General features: G+C 45.9%; 1 protein-coding gene across 4 annotated transcripts in view; it reads left to right on the plus strand.

Annotated features, from left to right (window-relative positions):
• The window catches only part of Adgre1 (adhesion G protein-coupled receptor E1), a 54,487-nt gene that overhangs the window by 31,144 nt on the left and 9,789 nt on the right, over positions 1-13,554 (plus strand). For 3 of the 4 annotated variants that reach the window (XM_023716873.1, XM_023716870.1, XM_023716871.1), the window contains 6 exons: positions 572-691; positions 2,889-3,088; positions 8,055-8,225; positions 9,683-9,877; positions 11,658-11,893; positions 13,275-13,341. In XM_023716873.1, coding sequence (XP_023572641.1) covers positions 572-691; positions 2,889-3,088; positions 8,055-8,225; positions 9,683-9,877; positions 11,658-11,893; positions 13,275-13,341 — 989 coding nt within the window. The remainder of the gene's footprint in view (positions 1-571; positions 692-2,888; positions 3,089-8,054; positions 8,226-9,682; positions 9,878-11,657; positions 11,894-13,274; positions 13,342-13,554) is intronic. The other variant, XM_023716872.1, reaches the window with a different exon arrangement.

A 13,554-nucleotide genomic window follows, 5' to 3' on the forward strand; every position in this document is an offset into this window, starting at 1 on the left:
CTCTTTCTCTCTGTCTCTCTCTGTCTCCATCTCTGTTTCTCTGTTTCTCTCTCTGTCTCTGTAACTCTCTATGTCTTTCTCTGTCTCTGTCTCTCTGTTTCTCTCTGTCTCTGTGTCTCTCTGTCTATCTCTGTCTCTCTCTGTTTCTCTGTCTCTGTCTTTGTCTTTGTCTCTGTCTCTCTGTTTTTCTGTCTCTGTCTCTTTCTCTCTGTCTCCTGTGTCTCTCTCTGTCTCTGTCTGTCTGTCTCTGTGTCTCTGTTTCTCTCTCTCTCTCTCTCTCTCTCTCTGTCTCTCTCTCTCTCTCTGTCTCTCTCTCTCAGTTTCTCTATCTCTTTCTGTCTCTGTCTGTCTGTCTCTCCCCTCCCCCCATCGCCTTTGGTGTCTTCCACTTCCATGAATTATCGCCCCTTTGCCATGTGCCAGCCTGATTTAGGGGCAGCCTGTCTTGGGCTAAAACCTCTACAAACTGTGAGCGAAATAACTTCGGGTGTCAGATATTTTGTCTCAGCAAAAGAGAGAAAACTAAGACACCTTCTGAGTGACCGCATGCAAATACTCCCTTCTCTTTCAGATATCGAGAGCAAAGTTATCAATGAAGAATGCAATAAAGAGAATGCATCCTTTCTCTTGAAAGCCAAAGGGGATGCAATGAACATCGGGTGCTCCACCATTGAAGAATCTGAAAGCACAGGTAGGTAGAGGCGTACTCCTGAGAGCCCACGTGAACGGTGCCTTCCACCAGGGGGTATTTGTGGTCACCCCCAGGGCATCAGGACCATCCAGGTGGTCGGCAGCCAGGGATGGTGGGGCAGAAATGGCCAGTGTCCTTAGGGAGTTTTCTGTCTGCAAAGGAAGTCAAGTTTTACAAACATAATGTCACCCAATGGGAGTATTGGGACCCTCCCTGCCCAATATGGTAGCCACTGACCACACTGAACTACTGGACACTGGAAATGTGACCAAACTGGACTGAATGGAGTTCAGTGGGCCATGAACACTGTGGACTTGTATCAAAAAGCGAACAAACACAGTACTCATAAATTTTACACTTAAATTGATTTAAAACAAAATATAATAAAATATATTTCAAACCTCATTTTTTTCTTATTTAAAAGTGACAGGCACTTCATGATATTCTGAAGTATATATGCTTTGTGGGACAGCTAAATCTAGACAGTTTACGTACAAGATGAGGTCTAAACATATGATGGATATCTATATTAAAAATTATCACAATAGAAGACCTTTTCTTCTTTTCTTTCTCTTTCTTTCTTTCTTTCTTTCTTTCTTTCTTTCTTTCTTTCTTTCTTTCCTTCCTTCCTTCCTTCCTTCCTTCCTTCCTTCCTTCCTTCCTTCCTTCCTTCCTTCCTTTCTTCCTTCCTTCCAGACTCAGCACCTTGCGCTTGCTAGGCAGGCACTTACGCCTGCTGAGCTATCTCCCCGGCCCTAGTTTTATATTTTAAAAAATTTAGATTTCCATTTTGACATGACATTTTGTGGCTGTCAACTTAATATATTATTAAAACTATTTTTCCTGTTTTTTTTCACTTTTAAAATGTGGCCACTGAAAAATTTAAAATTATATATGTGGCTTACACTATATTTCAAATGAACAACCCTCGCCTATAGCAGGGTTGGCATACTTTTTCCCTAGAAGGCCAGCAGGTAAATATTTTACGCACTCTGTACAATACAGCCCAGTTTTCTGTCCTTTCTCCACAACTCATTCTCTCAGGAATAGTTCAGTGTAACGGCACAGGATGAAATGTGGTAAGAGATACTTAAACGAAATCCTGCAGAATATGCAGAGAAAGAAGAAGGAGATATCTTAGGTAGTACAAGGGACAGGTCTTCATAGAGAGAAAAAACTAGTGGCTGAGTGTGGGTGGCGCAGGCCTCTGATCTCTGCACTCAGGAGGCTGAGGCAATTGCTAGTTTGAGACCAGCCTGGGCTACAAAGTGAGCTCAGGGTCAGTCCGAACTGTGTGGTGAGACCCTGTCTCAAGAAACAATAAAAATCTAGGCTTATTCATGGATCTAAAAAGTGGGGTGGGGACAGAGTGGCAGAAATGTTGGGGGGTGAGAAAGGAGGTAGAGGGCATTTGATGTGAATCTGTCAGTCCGCGCGTTCCCCCAAGGCGCAGGCAGCCCTGCAGCGCTCCGTGGAGCTAGGCTTCTGGCCGCAGTGTAACAGAGATGCAGAGGGCGGGGTGAGGGGAGACTGGGGAGCAGCAGCCGGCACCCAGCGCGAGACATCAGGTTGGATTTCAGGCCCCTGAAGGGAGAAGTGGAGGAGACCCTCAGGGCGCATGAAGGAGGCAGGATCTGTTCAGGATGAAGGAGAAACAAGGAGAACTCTCCCAAGTTCCAAGTTAGGAGATCTCGACTGATGAAAGAAAGGAGCACAACTAAGAGACGGAAAGTCTTCGGCGTGTGTGGTGTCTCTGGGGGCATCTGAGAGGTCCTGCTGTTGGCCTGGGGGTGGCCCGTGGGGATGGGCTGGGCCGGAGGAGGGGCCAGGCAGCAGCTCCAGGAGGCCTCCCTGGCGATCACCAGTGTCTTGAAGGACAGCCCCGGCCCACAAGAGAGACCAAACAGGGACAAGCTCCAAGTGCGAGGAGAACTTAGCCCCACCACTGACTGCATTGCCTCTTAGAAGCAAAAATTCTAATTTATGCTTAAATGTAGGTCAAATTTCTCAAGATAATAGCTACTCAGAGTTTCTTTGTAAGAGAAGAAAAGAAACTCAGGGTTCCTGAGGAGGTCTCCGAATCAGTTCACTGCTAATTCAGCCCTCAGGGTGAGCCTCTTTCCGTGCCTGGTGTATTCAAGAGTGTCTCCAACCATTCATTCGCTGATGATCCCCATTTTTTTTCTCATTGAGACAGGGACCACCGGAGTGGCTTTTGTCTCCTTTGCAAACATGGACTCTGTCTTAGATGAACGCTTCTTCAAAGACCCTCAGGCCCGCGGGGACACTATAGAGAGGAAACTGAGAATGAATTCTCGAGTGGTTGGTGGCATCATGACCGGGGAGAGAAAAGAAAACTTCACAAAACCTATTATTTACACCCTGGAAAACACCCAGGTTTGTAAAGAGCTCTATACCCGAGTCCAGTCTACCTACTAAGAAATTCCCATTTTCCCAGTGGCTGCTGCTCTCATTTTTTCCTAAATTAAACTTTTTATCTTCAAATAAGCATAGGTTCAGCAAGAAGCAATGGTGGCAAGAAATCTCACTTGCCTTTGCTAATGTCTTAAAAGGTTACAGCTTATAAAATTATAGTAAAATATTGCAACCGAGATCTTGACAACAGGGCAGCTGAGATACAGTGCCTGTCCATTAATGTAATAGTCTCTCTCTTTGGGTCTCTTAAAATGTTTTAAAATTAATTTTAAAATGACACACAAAGTCATAATTGCATAACTTAGTAGGGTAGCATGTGGTACTATTTGATACATATATACTTGACATGATGTTTGAAGCAGGTTTTAAAGTTTTTAACTCAGCCCCCCACCCCGGGGCGCACTGAGACTGGGCGTGGTGGCATGCCCCTGTAACCCCAGCGCTTGGGAGGCTGAAAACAGGAGGGTTACTATGAGTCCAAGACCCCATAGACCCTGTACTAGATACATAAAAAATTAAAATTTTAACTGACACAATATAGTTGTACATGTTTATAGGGCATGGTATGATAATTTGATAATGTATGCAATGTGTAATGATCCAATGACAGTGAATATAATTAGTATGCACACCTCCTGCAAAATGTATCATTGCTGTGTTCAAAAACTTCTGGATCTTCCATTTATTTTCCAGTATGGAATAAGCTGTTGTGGACTTACCGTTCTTGTTTCATAGGAGCCACTACAGCAGGCTACTTCTACAATTTCTGGCACCTCAAGCCACTTCCCCAAAGCTATCTAGAGAAGAATGAGCTCTTTTATCTCTCTGTAGTGCTACTACCTTCAGCAGTGGGTCATATTTAGGCAAGATGAAAGCAGATCATTTGCACACCGTTATTTCATGTCTCCACATTTACTTAAGCATATCTTATGGGCTTAATAGTCATAGTTATTTGGAGTTCTATATGCTTCATTTTTTTGTGTGTCAAATTCTTTATCCATGTTTGGGAAGTTTTCTGCCATTATTTCTGTGAAGAGGTTTTTCATGGCTTTTGCATAGTTCTCCAGCTTTCTTCCTGACTCCAATCAATTTATGTTATTCTTTCATTCATCTCATAGCTGTGGGATTGATTTTCCATGCTCTCTTGCTATTTTTAACATTTGTTTCTTTTCACAGTTGCTAGCCAAAATTCTGTCTTCTACATCTGATTTCTATCCTTGCTTTCATTCAATCCATTGCACATACTTTCAATGGAGATTTTAATCTCCTGGATTTCTGTTTTGATCTGTTTCATGGATTCCATTTCTTTCCTATTTTGAGGATTTATAGTTTCCATCATTTTTCAGAGCTCCTCTATTTACATATTTGTCTATCTGGTGTAGAGTCTTGGGCCAACAAGATAGCTCAGGAGACTACACACCTGCTTAGGCAAGCACAGAAACTGGGATTTGATCCCTGGCACCACATGCTGTGCCAGCCCCGTCCCAGGTATGCTGAGCTAGCCACTGAGACTGGGCGTGGTGGTCCGCACCTATAATCCCAGTGCTGGGGGCTGAAAACAGGAAGATATCTATGAGTCTGAGCTGTGTAGCAAGACTCTGTACCAAAAACATAAATAAAATAAAATAATAAAAATAGTCTTTTATTTTGATCATCATTTCTTTGTGTGCCTTGAAGATTATTTTTTCTATAGCATCTTCTTCTTTTTTCTTTTTTGAGACAGGGTCTCACTGTATAGTTCAGGCTGGTGTCACACTCACCGCAGTCCTCTTGCCGCAGCCTCCCCAGTGCTGGGATGACAGTTGAGTGGCTCCACTCCTGGTCTGCCTTTGCACTCCTCTTGCTGTCCTTTCAGAAAGTTCCAGGGGTTGGCTTCTGAACTCCTCTATCTCATTGTGCTCTGGACTTTTACTGGGTCAGCTATTGCTATGAGGTTGCATTTTGCTTCTATGTCTTGCCATTTTCTATTTTTACTTTATTTTGTTTTCTCTGTTGATGCTTATAGATTTCTTCTGGCAGACCACTTTTTCCTTAGTTTGAGGTTGACCTCGGAAATATCTGTTCCTCAGGAATGTCTTCTAGATGTAGGTGGTTTTGGTGTTTTTTGTTTTGTTTTGTTTGGCTGAACTGGGGATTGAACTCAGGCCATTGTGCTTATTCTACTGAACCATCTCCCCAGCCCCCTAGTTTTAGTTTTGTACCTTCTCAAGAACCTGCCTTTCAGTACACTGAAGATAACAAGTTGCTGTCTATTTAGCTCAAAGCTAAGGCCTTTGGTATTGGACTACGGTGATGATTATGACTCCATAAAATCACAGTGTTGTCATACAAGGGAAAAAACTGATTATAACAGGTATGACACCATAGCTGAAGTACTACAGTTAACAATAACAATAGTTTCAACATAGCCTGGCTATTAACTATCTGTAGTAACTATTTTTAAAAAGTCTTTTCTTTATTTATTCAGTGCAGGGTCTCACTACGCAGCTCAGACTTGTAGTGATCCCCCTGTCTCAGCCTCCCCAATGCTGGCATTATAGGTGTGCATCACCACACCCGGTCTCAGTGGCCAGCACAGTGCACCTGGGGACCGGGGCCTGCACAGCATGTGGTACCAGGGATCAAACCCAGCTCCTTGCGTTTGCCAGGCAGGTGCTTAGACCACCAAGCTATCTCTCCAGCACTCTGTAGTAACTATTAACCAGATAGCTTTAATCATAGGAGCAAATTTCACAGTTCTAGTGCAGTGGCGAACAGAAACACAGAAAGGGCACCCAGGATTTGGAGACAGGTTGACTTACATAGATAGGCACTGATTGGGATCAATCCCAGATTATGCCCCAATCTGTGATGGTCAAGGGCTTTTATATAATGTACAAGCAAGAGGTAGAAAGGATGTACAAAGGCAAGACAGACCAGCCCGTCAGTTCTTCTGATTATCTAGCAGGGTGAGGCCATTAGCTACAAGAGGAGATTAGTGATCATCAGTGTGTAAAGCTTGGTACAATGGTGCAGTCAGGCATTCTGCATGTTCGGTTACCCTCCCATGGTCACAGGGCCAAGCAAGTAACTACAAAGTCATAAAGCAGGTGCAGACCTAGGCAGTTTCAAAAAAGCAAAGTTTTTAAGAGCTCCTGTACAGATTGCACTTTCATTATAACAAAATCCAGAATTTACCAAATACTTGTATGCAAAGATTTTCCCCCAAGTGGAGTGACTTTTACCCTATTATGGGGTGCTGCTCCTATTAGGAGGAAAAGGGGACAAGATAGAGAGGTGAGTGGGGTCAAACATAGTCGGAGAAAGGACAGTCACACAGGTTCTGAGAAACTGGATGACACAGGAGGGGAAGAAAGGAAGAGAAAGCAAAAGCACATTGATTGAACTGACCCAAGAGAAGAGATAATGTTTACTCACCTGAAAGTATTGTGAAATCAAGCGAGAGAGTTGAGAAGAGAGAGAAAGAAGCTGAGTAGAAGAAATGAAAAGAAAGGAAGCAAATCAAAGTCATGAAAAAAGGATCAAAGAAAAAAGGGGGGAAGAGAAGGGAAACAAACAAGCAAACAAACAAACAAAAAAACCCACAAAAAGAACCCTGCGGGGAGGGCAGGGAGATAGCTCAGTGGAATAAGTGCTTGCTTGGAAAGTGTGAGATCTTGAGTTCGATCCCTGGTACCACCAAAAAAAAAGAACCCTGGGGTGGGGGTGAAACAAAAAAGCAAGATAGAGAAAGGAAAACTGATCAAACAAATGGAGGAAAGTAAAGGTAGTGCAATTGCTCTGATATCCACAGTTCTGTTGCAGGTCCAACTCAGATCCGAGAAACGTGTTGTGAATTCCAGCCTAGTTTCCAGGGGCTTTTGCACTGGCTGTGGGGCCCATCTCGGCCAATGGGTATCGAGGCTAGGACTGCTCTTCTGAGGCCAGAGTTCTCCCTGAGCCCTTGATGAAAGACTGTGGCCGCGCCGGCCCATGTCTATGTGGCTCACCTAGCTTCCCACTGCCGGCCTATATTCTTGCCGCTGCTCCAGCCTTTTCTGGTGTGCTGGTCCTGCCTGCCCATCACCTGCACTCCTGCTGGGGCCCGACTGGTTGGTTGTTGGTCCTGCCTGGGCCAGCAATATTGGTTTTTAAAAAAAATACTATTTCCCTAACTCTTGAATTATTTTTTCCAAATATATTTTACTTTTCTGACAATTCTTGTGCGTACATATACCCTGACAGGATGTTCTAGAAAAATCCCCCACTGGTCTATCAGTGTTTAGGTTTAATTCTGTGCTCTGGCATGCAAAATAATATGTTCATCTCCTTCCACGCTCTCCAGGCACCACGGGTAACTGAAGTCCTGGAAATGCATTCTTGTCCTTTTGGCCTCGGGCATGTACATGTTCTTTCAGCTTGGAATGCCCTGCCATTGCGCCGCTGTGTCACTCCAATGCCCCTTTTATACCTCAGATGACACTGGTTCAGGAACACCTTGCATGCTTGTCTAGAACACGAGATAAAGGTCACTCCTATTACATGCCCTGAAGTCATACTGTTATTTTTATTCTTGTTAAAAATGTCTGTGCTTTCTTGCGTTCCTGTTTCTCCTCAGTGCGCTGTCGTCCCACCGGGGGATTGGGCTGGGCCTGTCTGTTCTGTCTGGTGGTGTCTTCTGTGTACAGCACCAAGGAAATTCCCAGTAAAAATCACAGTGAATGGCTGAGTGACTAATGGAATAACCGCGTGGCCCGCTTCAGCCCAGCTTTGATCGAAGGAGGAGTTTTCTTGTGGCTCTCACAGTGTGGGCAGGACGTCCCTGCACGTGGGAACAGGACTCTGCCTTTCTGTTCTGTATCTCTGGGCCCCAGTGGCTCTTGAGGCTGATCACAGGGAACCCATTAGAGAGAAATTCTCAGGCCACTTGCTTCTCTGATTTTTTCAGCCAAAGCGCAAGCTCGAGAAGGCCATCTGTGTTTCCTGGAACACAGACATTGAGGATGGGAGGTGGACGCCATTTGGCTGCGAGACCCTTGAAGCATCGGAAACGCACACAACCTGCAGCTGTAACCGGGTGGCAAACATGGCCGTCATCATGGCCTCCGGGGAGCTCACGGTCAGTGCTAATGACCTTGTCTCTGGGTTCCTGAGTAGATCCTAAAATCTGGTGGGAATTTACCATGGAGCCTCAGTTCATGAACTAATTTGTTCTGAGATTCTGAAAATGATGTCACATTTGTGTTCATGTGAGAAAGATGGCCAGTCATGTCAGTCACTTGGCGTAGAGTTTACAGACCCAAACTAACTTTTGACAAATGCCTGTCTGTGAACCAAGATGCTGCCAGACAAAAGAGTTCACGAGCTGTTCCTTTGTGGTGTTGGCTGTTGTAGGAAGTAGTGGTGAGGTTAGTGGGCTTCTGTCCTTTAGGAGCTCATGATCTTGTAGGGAAGGCAAGGAAGCAAGTATAAAATCGGAAATACACAATAAGATGAATAAGTCTTATTTCAGAAACACCTGTTGTGCACTGGACTATGTTTTAAGTCCATTATTTTCAGAAACATTTTACAGAATGTGAGACTGAGGCTTAGTACCCTACATAGTAGTCACTGAAGGATAGGATTTCTGCAGTTTCACCAGAACTACAAAGAACTACGAATAGTGTTTCTTACAATATTCTACACTGCAGTCAGTGATTTTATTGCATGAATTCTTCACCCAAGTCATGACCTCTTACATGCTGGGTTTCAAAAAGTTTCCATGAAATCAAATGTTCGGACATTGTCTTAGTTACTCTTCTCTCATTGCTGGGACAAATACCCAATGCCCAAGATGAAGGAAGGAAAGGTTTATTTTTTATTTTATTTATTTATTTTTTTGTGGAACTGGGGATTGAACTCAGGCCCTTGCGCTTACCAGGGAAGCGCTTATTCCACTGAGCCATCTCCCCGGCCCCTGGAAAGGTTTATTTAGCGCACAGTTACTGGAGATTTCAGTCCATACTCAGCTGGCTCCAAGGCAGAGTGGCACATGGCAGAGGGCAACCTTCCATGGTGGCAGCGAATAGCTAAGGGCCACACGGGAGAAGTAGCAGCAATAGCTACAGAGCAGAAGTCTGTCTCTCTGTCTCTCTTATGTTACATTCCGGTTCTCTGGCCCTGGCTGGGGGAAGTAAACACATCCATAATCCTAGCATTACTAAGACCCATAATCCCAGCTGTGGATTATGACCCATAATTCCAGTGGATCATGAGTTAATCTCAAACTCTAGAAGTCCCCACCCTATGACTGCATGAGGCTTTGGGGGGACAACTAGACACAAACCATAACAGATGTCCAGCCCAGTAACACACAGGCCCAACATATGACAGGGTAGGAATGGGTGCTGAAGAATTTTATTGGGTTGGGATGGGTGAGAACATAGAGAGTCTCACTTGTTCTGAGTATCTGAGAGAGAAAAGACCCTAAGCTCTTCCTCCCAAGATAGAGGTCTGGGTAACTGTTTTATTCTTCTACCAGCTGGTGGGAGACAGTGACTCTCTTCTGGGGCTAACGGCAGATCTTCTTCCTGACAGATGGCGTTCTCCTTGTATGTCATCAGCCACGTGGGCATGATCATCTCCCTGGTGTGCCTCCTCATGGCCATTGCCACCTTCCTACTGTGCCGCGCCATTCGCAACCACAACACCTACCTCCACCTGCACCTGTGTGTGTGCCTCTTCTTGGCCAAGTTCCTCTTCCTCACCGGTATAGACAAGACCAACAACCAGGTCCGCTTCCCTCAGGCCATGTCCCCATAACCTCCTTATCTCTGCTCATCCCTGCCCTACACTTGGTCTGGGCCTTTGCGTACACTGTTCCCTCAAGCATCACACACCTGCCCTCTCCACTGGAGGACTTGTGGTAGGTGCCGGCGGAAAATCATGTCTCTGAGCACATAATGAGTTCTGTTCCCTTCAGTTGCACCTTATTCATTGATTCTGTCCCCCAGGGTGGCATCACCCATTGAGATACATGACAGTGACCACAGACATTTGTGTTTATGATGCTACTGACATCAAGTGGATGGAGATCGGGGATGCCGCTAAGCACCCACGATGCACAGGATGCCCCCAGGCCCCCAAGAGAGGAACGATGCAAGCCATGTTGCGAACCTGAGTGGTGCTATGGCTGAGAATCTCAACTCCTCACCATGGCTATATTCTGCTATTCCCAGGAGTCATTTCAAACCATGGTGATTGTGGGTTATGCCATGTATCTCATATCTATCTCCTTCCCTGGACTGAGAGTCCCGTGAAGTCAGGAACCTTGGCTACATGCCTGACACCACGTAGGCCCTCAGGCTTCCTCCCAAGGAGTCTGACCACACTGGGGTGAGATGGTCGTTCTTCGCGCATTCTTTGTTCCATTCTCTCTGGACAGTGTTTAGCTTCCCGGCCTCTTGCATGTTAAGACTTTAGGACCTACTTCATCATGTGTACCGCAGCTGGGCACACTACCTCTCAGAGTCAGTAAATATTTTCTGCTTGTGAACAGCACAGCTTGTCATGATTCCTCCACTCTGGCAATGTGCGGTGAAAGCTGTCACTGATGATGCCTAAGTGGGCGTGGCCCGTGCGTTACTGGGCCAGACAGCCGTGATGGTTTGTGTCTAGTTGTCCCCCCAAAGCCTCATGCAGTCATAGGGTGGGGACTTCTAGAGTTTGAGATTAACTCATGATGCACTGGAATTATGGGTGATCCATGGCTGGGATTATGGGTCTTAGTACTGCTGTACATACATCCATAAAACTTTATGTATGAAACAAGCAGTCAGCCCAGGGGTTCGCTGAACCCCACCCCATCCTCCCACATCTTCAGACAGTATGTGTGTGTATGTGTGTGTGTGTTTGTGTGTGTGTGGCCGTCTCAGCCAACCCAAGGGGCAGGGCTGGCACGGCATGTGGTTCTGGGTCCCTGTGCTTGCCTAAGCTTGCCTAAGCAGGAGCTTTAGACAGCTGAGCTATCTTGCTGGCTCCCTAAGACAGTTTTTAATGTACCTGGCTTTGCCAAAACCTTTATGCTCATACATCCTGGGAAATCTCAGCTGCAGACAAAGGGGATAAAGAGGACCCTTACAGTGGGAGTCCTGCTTGGGATCTAGAAACATGTGTGGATGGAATGAGTGGATGTCATTGGGGGAACCCCTGTCAAAATGCTCGCCCTCGGGCCAGCCAGATAGCTCAGTGGATTAAAGTGCCTGCTTAGGCAGATGCAGTGACCAGTGTTCAATCCCCAGAGTGCCGACGCTGGCCCTGCCCCCAGGGCATGCTGAGATGGCGACTGAGACTGGGCATGGTGTCACATGCCTATAATCGCAGTACTTGGGAGGTTGAAAAAAGGAGAATCACTACGAGTCTGATCTGTGTAGTGAGACCCTGAACAACCTGTACTAAACACAAAAAAAAAAAAAAAAAAAAAAAAAAAAAAAAAAAAAACCCTCATCCTGTACAATTTCTCTCAATCCACTCCTTGAATGGCAGCCCCAACACGTGTGCCTCTCCTCTGCAGACGGGCTGTGCCATCATCGCGGGGCTCCTGCACTACCTTTTCCTCGCTTGCTTCTTCTGGATGCTGGTGGAAGCGGTGATGCTGTTCCTGATGGTCAGGAACCTGAAGGTGGTGAATTACTTCAGCTCCCGCAACATCAAGATGCGGCACCTCTGTGCCTTTGGCTATGGGCTCCCGGCGCTGCTGGTGACTATCTCAGCAAGCGTGCAGCCCCAGGGCTACGGCATGCATGACCGGTGAGTGACACCCCCCCTCCCTGGAGACCTGCTGCTGGGGCTCATGATCCTGCTCGTGTGTACAGGGAAAGCAATAACCACAGCGCTCAAACTGTTGGTTGCAGAGCCACCATGAACCGTCACTTGGGTGGCACAACGTGCATCCCCATGAGTCCTTGCTATTTGAGATTCATTCCAGGCAGATCTCATGAATGGCCTAACTTGGTTTTGTGCCTTCTCACATGTGTGTGTATTCCAATTGCTAAAGGAACACAGGTGTGCTGTCGTTTCCACCGAAGTATGGCTTTTGTGTGGTCAAAGCTGCAAATGGGTACCACGTCTCCTTTATGTGTTCATCCATCCCTTGGTAAATAGGTATCGTGGCTATCGCTGATAATTTTCCTCTTGCGAATCGTGATGCCTTAAACATGGGCATGCACGCAAACACTGCAGTCAGATGACTTTCTCTCTTTCAGGAAGATATCCAGAAGGGGAGTAACTGGGCCAAATAGAATTTCTGTTCCTGGCTGTTTGAGGGGTCTCTGCATTGTTACCAACAATAGTAAACAAGACACCTGAGAGAAAGAGACGACCCTTTTTCTTTCCCATCATTATGGGCTGCTGGTCCCTGTGAGGCTTTGCCCTATTGCTTATTTATCACAGAGACAACCAGAACAGCCATGTGCCAAAATCTTTTTTTTTTTTTTTTTTCAGAACCAGGGATTGAACTCAGGCCCTTGCGTTTGCCAGGGAAGCGCTTATTCTACTGAGCCATCTCCCCAGCCATGTGCCAAATTCTGATAGTCTAGCACTAGCAAGGGAAGAAAACTTGCAAATACACAAATAACTGAACAAGATCATTTAAGATCTAGAAAGCTGCTATTTGATAATGCGGTGAAACACAGATGTAGTGTTTCACACCCCTGAAATTCCCGCATTCCAGAGGCTGAGGCAGGAGGATCACCACGGTTTCAAAATAACCAAAAATAACCAAAAATAACATTCAAAAATGCAGTGACCTCCGTGGGAGACATCCCAGCTGTTGTGATAGAATACTCGGCTGATGGTGGTGAGTGGCGGCTTGGTCGCTGCATCTGAGCTGAGGTTTGAATGACATAGTGTGTGAGTAGAGTTTTGCATAGAAGGAGAAGGGATTACAAAGGTTGTGAGCTGGCAAGGAGCTTGACCTCTGGCCCCAGGTGAACGTTTCAGGAACATCTGCCCTGACAGTGTGTCTGAAAGAGGACACATGCTTCAGACCGAAGTCAGCCTGATCCGTCATGAGAATTTCCGTCAGATCTCACCTCTCAGTACCACTCCCATTAGCACATTTATGGATACAAGACGAACAACAAGGCCAGGACTCTGAGGCACCGCTCACGCCGCTCCTTTCTCTCCACAGCTGCTGGCTGAATACAGAGACAGGGTTTATATGGAGCTTCCTGGGTCCAGTTTGCACAATCATCGTGGTAAGCATATTATTTTGTGAGATGTGTTTTTCAGAAAGAGAAAGGAGAGCCAGTTGATCAGGAAGTGCCAGCAAAGCCCACAGGAGAGAAATCCTTCCTTCCTCTCAAAAGTATTGTTTTGTGAGGGCTGGGGAGATGGCTCAGTAGAATAAAGGCTTCCCTGGCAAGCACAAGGGTCTGAGTTCAATCCCTGGTTTCACAAAAAAAAAAAAA

Source organism: Octodon degus, unplaced genomic scaffold, assembly GCF_000260255.1.
Source record: "Octodon degus isolate 3935 unplaced genomic scaffold, OctDeg1.0 scaffold00050, whole genome shotgun sequence".
NCBI classification, from domain to species: Eukaryota; Metazoa; Chordata; class Mammalia; order Rodentia; family Octodontidae; genus Octodon; species Octodon degus.